Here is a 16,954-nt window from a genome sequence, read left to right as displayed (position 1 = left end):
CGTCAATGGTAGAAATTGCCACATTTTAACTATAAAAGTAGGTGGATAACTTGCAAAGACCTTGTACAAAGGTCTCTGTACAATGAGAAAGAGGTAAACAATTGTTTGGAAAAATGGGCAAAGGATTTGAGCAGACACGTTACAGAAAAAGAAATTCAAATGGCTAATACACATATGATAAGATGCTCAACCTTATTCATAATCAAGGAAATGAAGAGCAAACCATCAATGAGTTAACATTTTGTACTTATTACACTGGAAAAAAATAAAGTGTTGGCAGGAATGTCAGGGAATGGGCAGTCATAACTTCCGGGGGGAGTACACACCGGTACAACCTTCCGTGTGGGTGCTGGTAATACCCGTCACATGGGCACTGGTAATATTCATCAAAATTTAACCGCACGTTATTCTTTATCCTTTGAAGTAGCAATGGCATGAATAGGCATTTAACAGAGAGATAAACTTGAAAAGCTGATAAGGATGTCAATTGTACACTGTCAGAGCCAAAAACCATCATACAATAGAATATAATATAGCCATTAGAAACAATGAGGTAGGATCTGTATGTCCTGCTATAGAAAAATCATTTAATCAAATTACAAAGTACCAAAGATTAATCATTGTGTGACCTTCGTATGTGAAGTTAAAAAAAAAAACCAAATACATGTATTTTGTTATATGGATTAAGAGTGGTTAACAGCCCTGGCTGGTGTGGCTCAGTGGATTGAGTGTCAGCCTGCAAACCAAAGGGTTGCCGGTTTGATTCCCAGTCAGGGAACATGCCTGGGTTGTGGGCCAGGTCCCCAGTAGGGGGTGCAAGAGAGGCAACCACACACTGATGTTTCCCTCCCTTTCTTTCTTCCTCCCTTCCCCTCTCTCTAAAAATAAATAAATAAAATCTTTAAACAAATAGGGGTTAACAGACATACACTAATGAATATATTAAAAAGTACTGAATCGTATACTTCAGAGGGGGAAACTTTGTAGTATATGAATTGTATCTCAATGAAGCTGTTATTTAAAAATATCAACAGCTTAAATCTTGTTAAACTTTGGAGAGAGGAACTATGGAAGTGAGCGGGAATGAAGCTCTCCCTTTTGTTGATGTAACTCTCTGAATCACCTGAAGTTTCCTATCATACGTATGTATTACTTCTATTTTAATTTTTTAGTCAACTGGGTTTTCTGTGTAGGATTATAATTGTTTTCATTTTTATATCTTTCTGTATGAAGAATCTAAGGCACATTATAAAGCAAAATAACAAAATACAAGTCTCTCTAACCCTCACAGCAACTAGTATATACGTAAATCATAGTCAAATGCCAGGCAGGATTTGGCCTGAATGATCCTAATCGCAGAGGACTACATTAATATACAAGGGGAAACCATACCTGCTTGCAGTATTTGGTCACAGCTGCTCCCAGAGGGTGCTCACTGTGACTCTCAGCAGTTCCCACAATGGCCAGGATCTTAGTGCGTGATATTCTGTTACTTTCCACTAGAACCTTTACTTGACTCACTACTGGGGTTCCATGCGTAATGGTTCCAGTCTTATCAAACACCACTACCTTCACCTGTAACAAAGGCAAAATACAATGCACCTACGTGACTGGATAATCCTTAATATGACCTTTCCAGAAATGAGAAGAAGGTTACCTTCTTAATAAACTTTGACTTCATAAACTGCCTTCGGGAGAATAAAAGGAAGGGAGGGAGAGAATAAGGGAAGAAATACTCTGTTACACCTAACGCCCCCTAGTGTAGAAACATGTTCAAGAACTAGAACTCACTGTTAAAGGTTGACGGTTAATAGTTAATTACGAGTTGCCTGTAGTGCCTCCAGGGAAAGACACAGGCTTTAAATAGTCATGAATCACAGGTCTAGAGGGGAAATATGGGCATGGGGAACATAATTACAAAAGAAACGTAAATAATTAAGTTGCAGTGAGCGTCAGATAAGACCTTCTGGGAGGCTCTGAGTTTACTGGGTGTAGGTGAGCAGCTTGGCCTGAGAAGAGATAGCTCAGGAATCAAAGGAGGAAAGGCAGCCCAGACAGGGGAAAAAGGACGAGTCTGGAATTAGAGAAGTCACCTCAGAGTCGACAGAGAAATGTGAACCTCGAAAAATGAGTAGCTTGAGAAACCGAGGTGAAAAGATACAACTGAATACAAAGCATGATTCCAGACAAGAGGGAAAAAAGCTATAAAGGATACTACGGAGGCAACTGAGGAAACTGGAATATGGACTGTAGGTTAGATAATTAGTACAATATCAGCGTTCATTTCTTGGTGTTGATGTTTGTACTGTGGTTTTGTAAGAAAATGCCCTTTTTCTCAGGAAAGGAGGCTGATATCTATAGTGAAGGGTATACAGAAGTTCTTTACACTATTCTTGCAATTTTTCTTTGAGTTTCAAACGTGGTTTTAGTTGGAGTCAAGCGGCCTTGATTGAGGTTGTTATGAAAATCCTAATACGAGAGAGGCCAGGGATAGGGTTATATTCCTGGAGTGATGGTTGCAAACTGTCATCTGCTGGCAGAAAGGCAGACACTGCGATGGAACCACAGGCGCTGTGTCATGGTGAGGGACACAAACAGAGTCACACACAGACATGTTAGAAGCCTGAGAGACCCGGGCAAACAGCCCCCCCCGTCTTCCTGCCCTAAAGACTTTTCTAGTCTGAGCTGGGTGAGACTTCCAGTTTTCCACACCGGCGTCTGCTTGAAGAGACGAGGTCTCTGGAAGTTTTAGAGATCTTGGATAACCAACGCTGACCTGGAGCAGAACCAAAAGAACACCTCTCCTACCCCAACCCTCAGGGTAGTGCCAGAAAGAGGCTCAGATTATGGGCCGGGTGGAAATAACGCAGGACTCTGTGTTCCTCAGTAGGCACGCTACTGCCAGTTAAGATGGGACAATTCTTAAGTCTGGGATAGCTTACCTTATGGGCCATCTCCAATGGCTCACCACCTTTGATTAGAATGCCATTTTGAGCGCCTACTCCCGTACCCACCATCACAGCAGTTGGGGTCGCCAGGCCCAGGGAGCAGGGGCATGCAATGCACAGAACTGTGATAGAGGCTTGGAAAGCAAAGCGTATTATCGTCTCGGTCTGGGAGATACTTCTGTTGTAGCCCTTTAGAAGAAACGCATGAATTTTGGTTATTGATTTAGAGCTGAACAAAGCAAAAGGAAAAAAGGTTCACTGTTTCAATAAAACCTCAATTTTGAAGTCAGGCCTGATCCTACTTAGCTACTAAAGTATAATGTTTTGCTTACTAGTAAGAAAACTCTTTCAATTTTATGAAGATATTGTGACATAACTGGTAAACCAAGTCATGGTCCCCAAATCAAGATTTCAATTTTACTGATTCAGAGTTACAAACTATGGAATGAATATAAGGAACATAAAAGTCAGCTTTTTTTTTTGCCCCATATTGAGAGGAAATGTTTTTATTAGGGACTTTCAAAAATAGCTGCAGCCCTGGATGGTGTGGCTCAGTGGACTGAGTGCTGGCCTGCGAACCCAAAGGTTCCTGGTTCGATTCCCAGTCAGGACACATGCCTGGGTTGTGTGCCAGGTGCCCAGTTGGGGGCATGCAAGAGGCAACCAATTAGTATATCTCTGGCACATTGATGTTTCTCTCCCTCTCGTTCTCCCTCCCTTCCCTCTGTCTAAAATTAAGTAGATTCTTTAAAAAATATCTGCAACCATGGGACCTAATTCTCAACCAATTTGATCCTAAACAAAAGGAATTCTGAACCTCTATATACTGACACCATAATCTGTCTTTCACACTATTCCTGAAGACAATGGGGAAAAATCATCCAGCATGCGAAGGGAGTTTAATAACATCTCAATAAAAGTATTTGGGATGTAATAATGTGAATTGAGTATATCAGGTAGTGTAGCTCTTTTTAAAAAGATTTATTATTATTTTTAGAGAGGGAAGGGAGGGAGAAAGAGAGAGAGGAACACTGATGTGTGGTTGCTGGGGGCCGTGGCCTGTAACCCAGGCATGTGCCCTGGCTGGGAATCGAACCTGCGACACTTTGGTTTGCAGCCCACGCTTAATCCACTGATCTATACCAGCCAGGGCAAGGTAGTGAAGCTCTTAATGGCATGGAATACTTGCTTGTGTGGGTAAATATGATCAACTGTATTAGGGAAACTCTCCTAAGATCCCCTGAACTCATGATACAAATTCCAAAATACCTCCCAGCAACCCTCTTGCCCAATGTGTGCTTAACTGACATGAATCATTACTTAAAGAAACTTAAATATTGCAGTAATAACCATGTCACCGAACAGACGCACAGTTGTTGTGGTTCTACTTGTTCTTTAATTGAAGGGACAAACAGCATAAAAGTAGTGTGTAGAACAGGATGTTTTAAAATAAAGAAACAATAGTAAGACTTTCTTAGTAGTAACTGTTTTACAGTGCTAGTTTCTTACTGGGTTCTTAAATAAACTAAGTGATATACAGCATGCTATTTCTGTACAGTGACAGAGTTACAGGGACTTTCATAAACATCTAAACTGATACTTTCATGTATGTCAAATGTGCATGTTTTCACCTACACTAATTCCACTGCTGCAAGTTAGGTGTTATTGTCACTATATCACACATGACAGAACTGAGGCTGAGAAGTTGACTTAAAAATTGTATCTCTAGCCTTGGCTGATGTAGGTCTGTGGATTGAGCCCCAGCCTGTGAACCAAAAGGTAGCTAGCTGGTTCAATTCACAGACTAGGGTGCGTGTCTGGGTTATGGGCCAGGTGCCCAGCAGGGGGCGTGTGAGAGGCAACCACACATTGATGTTTCTCTCTTTCTTCTCCCCTTCCCCTCTCTAAAAATAAATAAATAATTAGTTTTAAAGGATTATCTCTCTACAGTGAAACACAGTCCAGGTCTAGTTATCCACCTCATGACACCATACTTCAGAGTATCAAAGGACTAGAGAGAAGCAGGCACTAATATCACCTTATATTTATAAAGCATTTAATAAATCCCTAAGTGTTTTTAATATCATCTGATTTAACTTTCACAACAACTAGAAGTTATGCAGGATGGGATTATTACAATCTCATTGTATACACGGGGAAAATGAAATGCAGAGAGAAATTAAGTTGACCCAGGAGCAGGCAGACGGTGTGTGGCGGAGCTCACATTGTGAGATTTTCCTCAGTATGTCTACAGCCCTTCATGAAAGCAGTATATGCTGGAAATGAGACTAGGTATGAAATGTAAAAGTTCAGCACTTGCTTTGGGGAAGTCACGCGTCATAATGAAAAAATCCTTGCAAAAGGAAATCTTTTATATACAGAAATGCAAAGAAAAAGAGCCTATTCTTATCATTCTCCCACCCCACTCCCTTAAACATAGTAGTGACTATTAAGGTTATTGTCCAATTAATGACTTATGCAAAAAATTCACGAACTGTCTTACATATGGTAAAGAATTGTCACGTGTCACTTACAGGAAAGTAGGTTTCGACAACTTGAAAATGCAGAAATCCAATTATAATCCAAACCAAGAGGGTAACAATGGAAATAATAACAATAAAAGGAACAAAGTAGCCACTGAGTTTGTCTGCAAACTGCTGGATGGGAGCCTAGAATTAAATAACATAATAACAATAACAACAATAATAATAACAACAACAAAAAGCACAATACGTAAATCAAAGTCTCCTTTTTATAATGAGTAGAGCACAAATGGAACTATTTTGATAAACTCCATATTAACGCAAATAGAATTAATCAAAGGGAAGTATGAAAAGTAAATAAACATTTACACTGAGTGGGCTTTAAAGGAGAGACTTTATTTCTCCCAGAGAGGTAAGTTACCTTTGAGGTTTGTGCCTCCTCCACAAGTTTGACAATTTGAGAAAGGGTTGTGTCCGCTCCAACATGGGTTGCGCGGATGAACAGGGACCCATTCTGGTTGATGGAACCAGCAATCACTGTGCTGCCAGATTTCTTGGCCACAGGCATTGCCTCCCCTGGATGAGGAGTAAAGATAGATTCGGGGAACATAAATAAGCCGTATCATGAAACATACCGTCATTTGTTAATTGTCAAAAAATATCTAGAAAGGAGATGCTTTTTTAAAAAAAAGATTTTAGTTATTTATTTTTAGAAAGAGGGGAAGGGAGGGAGAAAGAGAGAGAAACACCAATGTGTGGTTGCCTCTCAGGTGCTCCCTACTGGGGACCTGGCCCACAACTCAGGCATGTGTCCTGACTGGGAACTGACCGGTGACCCTTTGGTTTGCAGGCCAGAGCTCAATCCACTGAGCCACACCAGCCAGGCTAGACAGGAGATTCTTAATTTATGAAATAGAATCTGGACAAATGCCCAGGTGAAAGTTGCCCTCCCTATTTTTTTATGTTAGTTCTGGGCCAAATGCAGGCAGACATATCTTACACTGAAAAAACCTAATATGCTAGCTCTTTTTTTTGTTTGTTTTTTAAAGATTTTATTTATTTATTTTTAGAGAGGGAAGGGAGGGAGAAAGAGAGAGAGAGAGAAACACCAATGTGCGGTTGCTGGGGGTCATGGCCTGCAACCTAGGCATGCACCATGACTGGGAATCGAACCTGCAACACTTTGATTTGCAGCCTGCAGTCAATCCACTGAGCTATGCCAGCCAGGGTTTATGCTAGCTCTTGTTAGAGCCTTTTGGAGCTCCATGCAAGCCTTGGGTCACTTGTTCTCAGCCCATTCCCAAGGAACATTTAGAAATGTAGGAGGAAGTTCTCATCTGTAATCACTACTAATGCGGCTGCTACTCCAATTGAGTGGGCCAGGGTCAAGGATATTAAATGTACTACAACGTGCAAGAGAGTCCTCCAGAACTCAGAATTGTCCCATCCAAAGTCAAAGTATCACCCCTACTGAGAAACAGAGAGGCCTAAATTATTTCCTCCTTGATCTATAATCTAAGCCTCTTTCGACACTATCCTCAGGGTTGAGGTAGGAAAGGTGTTCTTTTGGTTCTGCTCCAGATTGGCCTTAGTTATCTAAGACGTCTAAACTAGTACAGGCCTACTCTCCTACAGCAGACACTGATGTGGAAAACCTGGAGTTCCGCCCCAGCTCAGACTAGAACAATGTTTAGGGCAGGAAGACAAAACAGGTAATGGGTCAGGTACATTTGCCACAGTCTATTGGGTTCTACCGCAGAATTACACAATTTCCTTTGGTTATCCATTCCTATAATGAACAGTTCTCAGCAAAAAGAGCCGACACTAGCATAGCTAAATCCACAAAGCAAATCTGCAGAAATTGATTTGCTACAGTTTTGAAAAGAAATCATACTGTCTTTGCACATTATTTACTCATTCCAGTTTCTATAAAAAGCTCTTCTTCACCTTGCACGCCTATTCTTCATGAACACTTTGGATTCACTTCACTTTCATGACCCGCTGAAAGAACATACCTGTGATGAGGGACTCGTCTACCATAGAATGTCCTTCGATGACACGGCCATCTACTGGAAATTTGCCTCCTGGGACCACTTTAATGATGTCTCCACGTTGTACAAGTTCCACATCCACTTGTTCTTCACTGGAAATGAGTGAAAATGAAAAGCATTACGACAACACGCTTCTCACGCTGATTTTCCCGTGCAAGCTTTTTAGTTCCTAGCAAGCTTGTGGCTGCATCGTTGTCAGCAATGGAAGCTTGAACTAACATCTTCGCTGGGAACCCCAACGCCAGTCCTGCCCTCTGGTGGGAAACAGCTCAGTGCCTGGCACAAAGTAGGAACTCTAACTATTTCTTACATGGTCTCTGAATGAATAAATGAAAACTTTTGAAAATAATGTCCTGGGTTTTATTTAACTGCACAGTTTATTTATTGTATAAATCTGCCTAAATAATTTCGTAAGTGTACAAATGAGACATACAAAAGAATGAAATCTAATGGACACTTTAGTTCTCACTTCCAGTTTACAGGGAACACAGGAGTTATAAAACAAGGTAAGTGAGAACAGAAGGGAGCAAAGAGACACCTGGACTTGGCATATTATACAGACAACTGATGGATGTTTCTTTAGCAAGTCAAATGTTTGGAGAGGGAGAACAGGGGAGGAAAGAAGAAGGGAAAAAGAGAAGAATGAGCTGTTCTAGAGTAAAAGAAACTATAACGATTATAGCCTTGACTGAATTCCAGTGCAAACAACGAAACTTAAACCATTTTGGAGACAACAGGAGAGATGTGAACATGAACTGCATATGAGACGATATTAAGGAGCTTTTGTTCACCTTATTAGATGCAATATGGTGTTACAGTTATATAAGGAAATGTTCTGCCCTGGCTAGTGTGGCTCAGTGAATTGAGTGCCGGTGTGCAAACCAAAAGGTTGTCCCAGTCAGGGCACATGTCTGGGTGGAGGGCCAGTCCCTAGTGGAGGGTGCGCGAGAGGCAACCATACATTGGTGTTTCTCTCCCTCTCTTTCTCCTTCCCTTCCCCTCTCTAAAAAATAAATAAAATCTTTTAAAAAAGGATATGTTCCTGGCCCTGGCTGGTGTAGCTCAGTGGATTGAGCGCGGGCTGCGAACCAAAGTGTTGCAGGTTCGATTCCCAGTCAGGGTACATGCCTGGGTTGCAGGCCATGACCCCCAGCAACCACACATGGATGTTTCTCTCTCTCTCTCTTTCTCCCTCCCTTCCCTCTCTCAAAATAAAATAAAAATAAAATCTTAAAAAAAGGATATGTTCCTTTTTTAGACATACTACAGGAATATTAAGCAGTCAAATGATATGACTGGAATTTACTCTAAAATACTACTGCAACAACAAACAAAAATAGAATGTACAGATGAAGTAATGTGTGGCGAATGTGAATAACTGTTAAATCTGGGAAGTGGATTATGTGTATGCATTACACTGTTCTCTGTGTATATTTGATATTTTCATAAGGAGTTAAAAAAGAAAAGTAGAAAGAATAAAGATAAATACCTCAAGAGGATATTATCAGAGTCAAGAGTTACAATAGTTGCCTCTGTAGCTTGCAGTGAAATTAGCTTGGCAAGAGCCTCTGATGTCTTGCCCTATAAATTAAAACAAAAAAAAAAGTCAACAATGCTAAGGAAGAAAAAGCCCAGGTCTTACCTAAAATAAAGATATAGTCTTTAATATTTTACTTAAAAATATGAAGTAAGCAAAATAGAAAATGTATAATTAGCTCTAATTTATAAATAATGTAAATTAGTAAGAAAAACATCAGGAACCCAATAGGTACATAGGCAAAGGACATGAATAGGCAATTCCTGTCAGAAGAAATAAAATCCCTGATGTACGAGAAAATGTTTATCCCTGTTATTAATGGAATAAATGTAAACTAAAGCAACTCTATGACACCATTTCATGCCTACTGACTTAGCCAGAATTTAGACAGGAATCCAAACTGATGAAGTGGTAGTCAAACTATTTCACTAACATACCTTTGCTGGCAAAAATTGTTTCAACTTGTAGCATAAACCACAGAAAGAGTTTTGTCTTTCAACCATATGCTTTGTAATTTATCCTAAGACACTAATTCAAGAAAAATGACATTGCAGAGTTATCTCAAATTAAAAATTGGAAACAATCTAATTGAGAAGAAAACCAAAATGATTTAGTAAATGACAGCACACTGATTTGACAGAATATAACTCAGAAATGCCAAATAATTATCTAGACTGAAAAAATGGCGGGGGGGAATCTTTATAGTGTTAAGGGTACAAAGTGTCATGGGATACTATGTTTGCCAATCTGGAAAATATAAACATATGTGGAATAGGATAAGAAAGTGATTTCCATTAGAGCATTAGATTATGGGTAAAATTTTTCCATCGTTATTTTAAACCCTGCAGTCACATCAATTTTTTCCATGAATCATATGATAGAAATTTAAAAAGTAGTTCTCAAATGCCTCTCTCTTAAAGTAAACATGGATGTATTCCACTATCTACAATATTAATTCCACAAACTTGGTAAATCTTCTAAAAAGGGATACTTAAAACACTGCCAAACAAAAACAAATACTTCAGTAAATGATTAGATACATAAATCAATATATACATATTCTATTAATTGGTCTAGAAACTATTATGGTCATTTATCCACCCAAGATTTTAACAAATGGCATGTTTTCTGACTTTACCTTTGCTATATGCTCCAGCCACCGGCCCAGCGCAATAAACACAAATAGCATAGGAGGGGTGTCAAAGAAAGTAATAGGGTTCACTTCGGCTCTCTCAAACATTGCGACAAGAAGGATAACCAAAGAGTAGGCGAATGCAATGGTGGTGGCCAGCACAATCAGCACGTCCATATTTGCAGTCTTATGCTTCAGAGCTTTGTAGGCCTGAATGTAGAAGTACCAGCCTCCGAAAAACTGTAATAGAGAAATAATAATCATTGCTTTAAAAAAAAAACCTGAAATTCAAATATATACCTCCATAACTAAGGTACAGCATCCATGTTAAATTCCTTTGGCTCCTACTTAATCCACTAACACTAAAGAGAAATGTGAAGTCTGCATTTTAGCAGCTACGTGTGTGCAAGGATTTAGCAGCAAGGATTCCAATTGGTGCACCAGCCTCTGGCAGCTGTCCTCTGCGGTCCAATGGATATTCCATAATAGAAACTCAGAAGGTTCTCAGAATGTTCTCTTTCACTCTAGCCAAAACAAGAACTAGGAAAAGAATGACATTCTTTTGACAAGGGGTTTTTAAATATAAAAATCATCTCCCCCTTTCTGAAATTCAACCTAAGTGGTATATGACAAGCTATTACATCTGTTGGCTGGTTTCATTAGTAAACATGAGCAAAAGCTTGTTTTTCTTATAAAGAAACATGCTAAGATTTTTAAGAAATCATTATTGCATTTTACAAGAATCAGAAAAAGGGATGTATTTGTCAGATGGAAGTGTTCTACAATAAGAGTTTATCTCAAAAGAAGCTTTGAAAATATACAAAAGGCAGTAAGTTTAAGTGCCAGGGGAAAGCAATACAACTACTAATAAAATAATTACCATAATTATTTTATTTTATACAGTAAATTAATAAAGATATTAAAATACATTTAATATCATTAATAGAAACATAATTCACTTAAAATATTAAATATATAAATAAAATATATTTTATTATATTTTAAATATAAAGTTATATATAATAGCAGATATAAACACAAATTCATATCTGAACACAAATGAAACTCTTACTGTCTGCTTTGTCATTAAATAATATCTTTAGGGCTTAAGTGGAATTTATTATCTACTTTAACTAACCACTCAGTTTAAGATTATTTTTGTAAAACATTCAGCATAAAATGACCAGGTTCTGGCTAACATCTGCTTTCCAACTGAAAATAGCCTTGCCTGCCACGTCTCAGCTATTTTTCATTATTAACACATAGACTTATTAACAGTTCACTTGCCTGCACAGGTACACACAATATAAAGGATAGCAAATTCATAATGGACAATCCTGGCAGGATCTGGTGCTCCAGGGGCATAGAAGAATGATGTTTGACCATTTCTTCTTGGCTCATGGTCTTATTATGGTACAGAGTTGCAAGCTGGTGGTCCACAACCATCATATATATCATCAGCCCCATAACAGGAATACAGAAAAACAGGCTCACAAGGAAGGACCGTCTCCATCTTATGTAGAAAAAAAAAATCATTTTAGTAAGTAGCTAATGGTTAATGAGTCTATGTACTACAGGTAAGCACAAGTTAGGACCGCTCACCCAAGTTTAAGGATGCTATTGTAAAAACTCACACATTCACAGGATGTTAAGTTTCTAAAAAGGAGTCAAAATGTATTTTTTCACTGACACTCCAAAAGTACTTACTGTCTTATCTCTCGCTTATGGTCTAGGTGGCTTGCTGACCGATCCTTCTTGACCAAAGACGCTTCGAAACCTAAGCTCTACAAGAAATCCATGAGAAAACAATTATTTCACTGAAAGTATAAATGTGTGGAGAAATCCTAAGCCATGGTATTGTCATTAAGAACAATTCAGCTCTGACCAGTGTGGCTCAGTTGGTTGAGCGTCATCCTGCAGGGTGAAGGGCCACCAGTTCAATTCCTGGTCAGGGCACATGCTTGGGTTATGAGTTCAATACCTGGTCGGGGCATGCATGAGAGGCAACTGATCAGTGTTAGTCTTTCACACTGATGTCTCTCTCCTGCTATTCCTCCCTTCCTTCCCCTGTCTCTAAGAATAAATTGAATCTTTTGGAAAAAAAAAGAAGAAATCACAACAAACAAAGCTCAGAGAAAGTAGAAAAAAGAAAATAATCAAGATCAGAGCAGAATTAAGTGACAGAGACTAAAAGAACAATTCAAAGGATCAATAAATCCAGGAGCTGGTCTTTGAAAAGATAAACTAAATTGACAAGGCTTTAACCAGACTCATGAAGAAAAAAAAAAGAGAGAGCGGACCCAAATAAATAATATCAGAAATGAAAGAGGAGAAATTACAACTGATACCACAGAAATACAAAGGGTTATAACAAATTACTTCAAACAACTATATGCCAAGAAATCTGACAACCTGGGCCAAAAGGACAAATATCTATAAACATATAATCTTCCAAAACTGAATCAAGAAGGAGCAGAAAGCCTGAATAGACCAATGACAGCTAGTGAAATTGAAGCAGTAATCAAAAAATTCTGGCACACAAAAGCCCTGGTCCGGGTGGCTTCACAGGAGAATTTTACCAAACTTCTAGGGGAAAGCTAACCCCCATCCTTGTTAGACTATTCCAAAAAATCCAAGATGATGAAAGACTCCAAAACTCTTTTGATGAGGCCACCATCATCCTAATTCCAAAGCCAGATAAAGACACAACAAAGCAAGAAAACTACAGGCCAAATATCACTGGTGAACATAGATGCTAAAATCCTCAACAAAATATTGGCAAACCAGATCCAGCAACACATTAAAAAGATCATACACCATGACCAAGTGGGATTCGTCCCAGTGATGCAAGGATGGCACCTTATTTGCAAATCAATAAACATAATAGATCACATAAAGAAAGTGAAAGACAAAAACCACATGAACATATCAATTGATGCAGAGGAAGCATTTGGTAAAGGACAGCACCCATTTATAATAAAAAAAACACTGAGCAAAGTGGGGGTAGAGAGAGCATACCTCAACATAATAAAGGTCATATACGAGAGACCTACAGCCCACATCATACTCAATGGGCAAAAAGTAAAGGCTTTCCCATTAAGATCAGGCACAAGACAAGGCTGCCTACTTCTACCACTTCTATTCAGCATCGTACTGGCAGTTCTAGCCACACTGATCAGACAAGAAAGAGAAATAAAAGGCATCCAAATTGGACAGCAGGAAGTAAAACTGTCATTGTTTTCAGGTGACATCATACTGCCTTGTTGCGTGTTCTCACTGCTGCTATCTCTGTCCCTCCTGCTGGTCTGGATGAATGTTTCTTTAACTTGTTGGTTGTTGGACTTCCATGAAGTTTGATTTTCTGGTAGTTCTGGTTGTTCTTTGTAAATTGGTTATTATCCTTCTTTTGGTTGTGTAAGGAAGTGAAGCATTTCTGCCTATGCCTCCATTTTGGCTGGAACTCTGCCTAGGAGTAAACTTAACCAAGGGGGTAAAAGACCTGTACTCAGAAAACAATTAAATACTGAATAAGGATATCAAGGAAGACACAAATAAATAGAATCATATATCACGTTCATTAATTGGAAGAATTAACATCATTAAAATGTCCATACTACCCAAGCAATTTATAGATTCAATGCAATCCTTATTAAAATACCGATGACATATCACAAAGATATATAACTAATATTTCAAAAATTTGTATGAAACACTAAACCACCCCAAATATCCTTAGCAATTTTGAGAAGGAAGAATGAAGTAGAAGGAATCAAAACACCTGATATCAAACTATATTACAAGGCCACGGTAATCAAAACAGGCTGGTACTGGCATAAGAATAGACAATAGATCAATGGAACAGAATAGAGAGCCCAAAAATAAACTCATGTCTCTATGGTCAATTAATATTTGACAAAGGAGGCAGGAGCATAAAATAGAGTAAAAATACCCTCTTTAATAAATGGTGTTGGGAGATCAGGACAGATGCATGCAAAAAAAAAAAAAAAAAAGAAAGAAAGAAAGAAACTAGACCACCAACTTGTACCATACACCAAAATAAACTCAAGATGGATAGATAACTTAAATATATGTCGTGACACCATAAAAGTTCTAGAGGCAAACATAGATAGGCAGAAAATTTTCAGATATCCCATACAGCAATATTTTTGCCAACTTATCACCTAGGTCAGGGGTGTCAAAATCATTTCCACTGGGGGCCACATCAGCCTTGTGGTTGCCTTCAAAAGGCTGAAATAATTTTAGGACTATATAAATGTAACTACTCCTTAATTGTTAAGGAGTTGAGATTACATCACTAATCATCAGAGAGACGCAAATGAAAACTACAATGGGATACTGTCTCCCACCTGTCAGAATGGCTACCATCAATAAGTCAAGAAACAGCAAGTGCTGGTGAGGATGTGGAGAAAAGGGAACCCTAGCGCACTGTTGGTAGGAATGCAGACTGGTGCAGCCACTATGGAAAACAGTATGGAATTTCCTCAGAAAACTAAAAATGAATCTGCCTTTTGACCCAGTGATTCCACTGCTAGGATTATACCCTAAGAATCCTGAAACACCAATCCAAAAGAACCTATGCACCCCAATGTTCATAGCAGCACAATTTACAATATCCAAGTGTTGGAAGCAACCTAAGTGCCCATAAGTAAATGAATGGATCAAAAAACTTTGGTACCTTTACACAGTGGAATTCTATGCAGCAGAGAAAAAGAAGGAGCTCCTACCCTTTGCAACAGCTTTGTAACATCCATGCTGATGGATGGAGCTGGAAAGCATTATGCTCAGTGAAATAAGCCAGGCGGTGAAAGACAAATACCATATGATCTCACCTTTAACTGGAACATAATCAACAAAACAAAGAAACAAGCAAAATATAACCAAAGACACTGAAATAGATGACAGGATGACAGTGACCAGAGGGAGAGGGGAGGGAATTTCAGGGGAAAAGGGGGAGGGTTTACAAGAACAAGTATAAAGGACACATGGACAAAACCTAGGGGGGAGTGGAAATGGGAGGGAGGTGGGAGGGCAGGGTGGGTGGACTGGGATGGGAGTAAAAGATAGAAAATTGTACTTGAACAATAATTAAAGTAAAATCATTAAAATGAAAAAAAAACTAAAAATGGGACTGCCTTTTTGATCTAGTGATCTCACTGCAGGGGTTATAACCTAAGAATACTGAAATACCAACTCAAAAGGACCTATGCACCCCAATGTTCATAGCAGCACAATTTACAATAGCCAAGTGCTGGAAGCAACCTAAGTGCCCATCAGTAAACTGTGGTACATTCATGTGATGGAATACGATACAGCAGAAAGAAAGCAGGAGCTCCTACCCTTTGCAACAGCATGGATGGAACTAGAGAGCATTATGCTAAGTGAAATAAGCCACGTATTGAAAGACAAATACCATATGATCTTACTTATAAGTGGAACCTAATCAGCAAAACAAACAGATGAGCAAAATAGAACCAGAGGCATGAAAACAAGGAACAGACTGCCAGGGACCAGAGGGGAGGAGGGAGGACAACGGGGGAAAGAAGAGGAATAGTCTAATCAAGGAACATGTATGAATGACCCATGGACATGGACAACAGTAAGGGACTGACTGCATGAGCAGGGGGTAGCAGGGCAGAGGAGAGGAATGGGGAAAATTGGCACAACTCTAATTGAACAAAAGTTAAAAAAAGAAGAGGTAAATGTTACTCTTCGCAACAGCATGGATGGATTTGGTGAGCATTATGCTAATTGAAATAATCCAGTCAGAAAAAAGACAAATACCATATGATCTCACACATGGAATCTAATGAAAACAATAAAATGATGAACAAAATAGAGACAGAGACATGGATACATGGAACAAACTGACAGCTACCAGAGGGTGGGCAGGGGGGGACTAAATGAAAGTAGGGGGGATTAACTAAAGAACGGGTATGCATGACCCATAGACACAGACAATGGTGAGGTGATGGACAGATGGGAGGGGGGCTGAAGCTGGGTAGAGATGGGAAGAGAGGGGAAAATGCAGGGGGAACTGTAATAGCTAAACAAGAAAATAAAGAAAATATTTACTAAGAACTTAGATCTCATGTTAAGTGTTTATCACAAAATGATGATGATGATGATGATGATGATAATAGTAGAGCAAGAAGAAATTTTGAAGGTGATGGATAGGTTCATGGCATAGACTGAGGTGATGGTTTTATGGGTGGATACTTATCTCCAAATTTATAAAGTTGTACACATTAATTACATATAGCTTTTGTACGTCAAAAAAGTTTAAGTAACAGTTTGAGAAAGCCGTGTGGTATCCAAGTGGAGCTTAGAAGAGACATCTCAACTGGAAGATAATTTGGAATCAGATAAGGAGAGGTGTTACTTGAGTTCAGAAAAGTAAGCTAGAGGTCACATAGCAAATTTGGTCTCAAATCCAGGATCACCCTTGAGAAACAATACATGAGAATTCACTAATCCCTTTGTGACTTCCTCTCCTGCTAGTCTCTCTCCACCTTTGAGAAACCTGTTCCAGCAGACAGCAGGGCAGGGAGGGGGGCAGGTGATGACTGGGAGGCACTGTCCAATCACAGCTGGCGCAGCCATGGGATTATGACACGGAGCTTGGTTGCCGGGTTACTGCTGGAGGCAGAGACTTCTCTCAGATCAGAGCAGCCTCTGCCAGAATCAGATGGTGCCTGTGAGGCTGAAAAAGAGACAGACCTCAGAGGGGGCCTAAGAAAAGGTATGGATGAATAAAATGGGGTCAAGTGGAAGTGCCTCAACAT

General features: G+C 39.3%; 1 protein-coding gene across 4 annotated transcripts in view; it reads right to left on the bottom strand.

Moving 5' to 3' along the window:
- Positions 1-16,954, bottom strand: part of ATP7A (ATPase copper transporting alpha) — a 107,707-nt gene that overhangs the window by 19,475 nt on the left and 71,278 nt on the right. For 3 of the 4 annotated variants that reach the window (XM_028522885.2, XM_036016792.1, XM_036016791.1), the window contains 9 exons: positions 11,859-11,935; positions 11,439-11,664; positions 10,158-10,391; positions 8,972-9,063; positions 7,447-7,574; positions 5,853-6,007; positions 5,483-5,617; positions 2,943-3,137; positions 1,393-1,575 (listed from right to left, as the gene is read on the bottom strand). In XM_028522885.2, the coding sequence (XP_028378686.1) occupies positions 1,393-1,575; positions 2,943-3,137; positions 5,483-5,617; positions 5,853-6,007; positions 7,447-7,574; positions 8,972-9,063; positions 10,158-10,391; positions 11,439-11,664; positions 11,859-11,935 (1,425 nt within the window). The remainder of the gene's footprint in view (positions 1-1,392; positions 1,576-2,942; positions 3,138-5,482; positions 5,618-5,852; positions 6,008-7,446; positions 7,575-8,971; positions 9,064-10,157; positions 10,392-11,438; positions 11,665-11,858; positions 11,936-16,954) is intronic. The other variant, XM_036016793.1, reaches the window with a different exon arrangement.

Source organism: Phyllostomus discolor, chromosome X (genome assembly GCF_004126475.2).
Source record: "Phyllostomus discolor isolate MPI-MPIP mPhyDis1 chromosome X, mPhyDis1.pri.v3, whole genome shotgun sequence".
Lineage (NCBI taxonomy): Eukaryota > Metazoa > Chordata > Mammalia > Chiroptera > Phyllostomidae > Phyllostomus > Phyllostomus discolor.
Note: the sequence above shows the minus strand (reverse complement) of the source record. Positions and strands in the feature narration are given on the sequence as shown.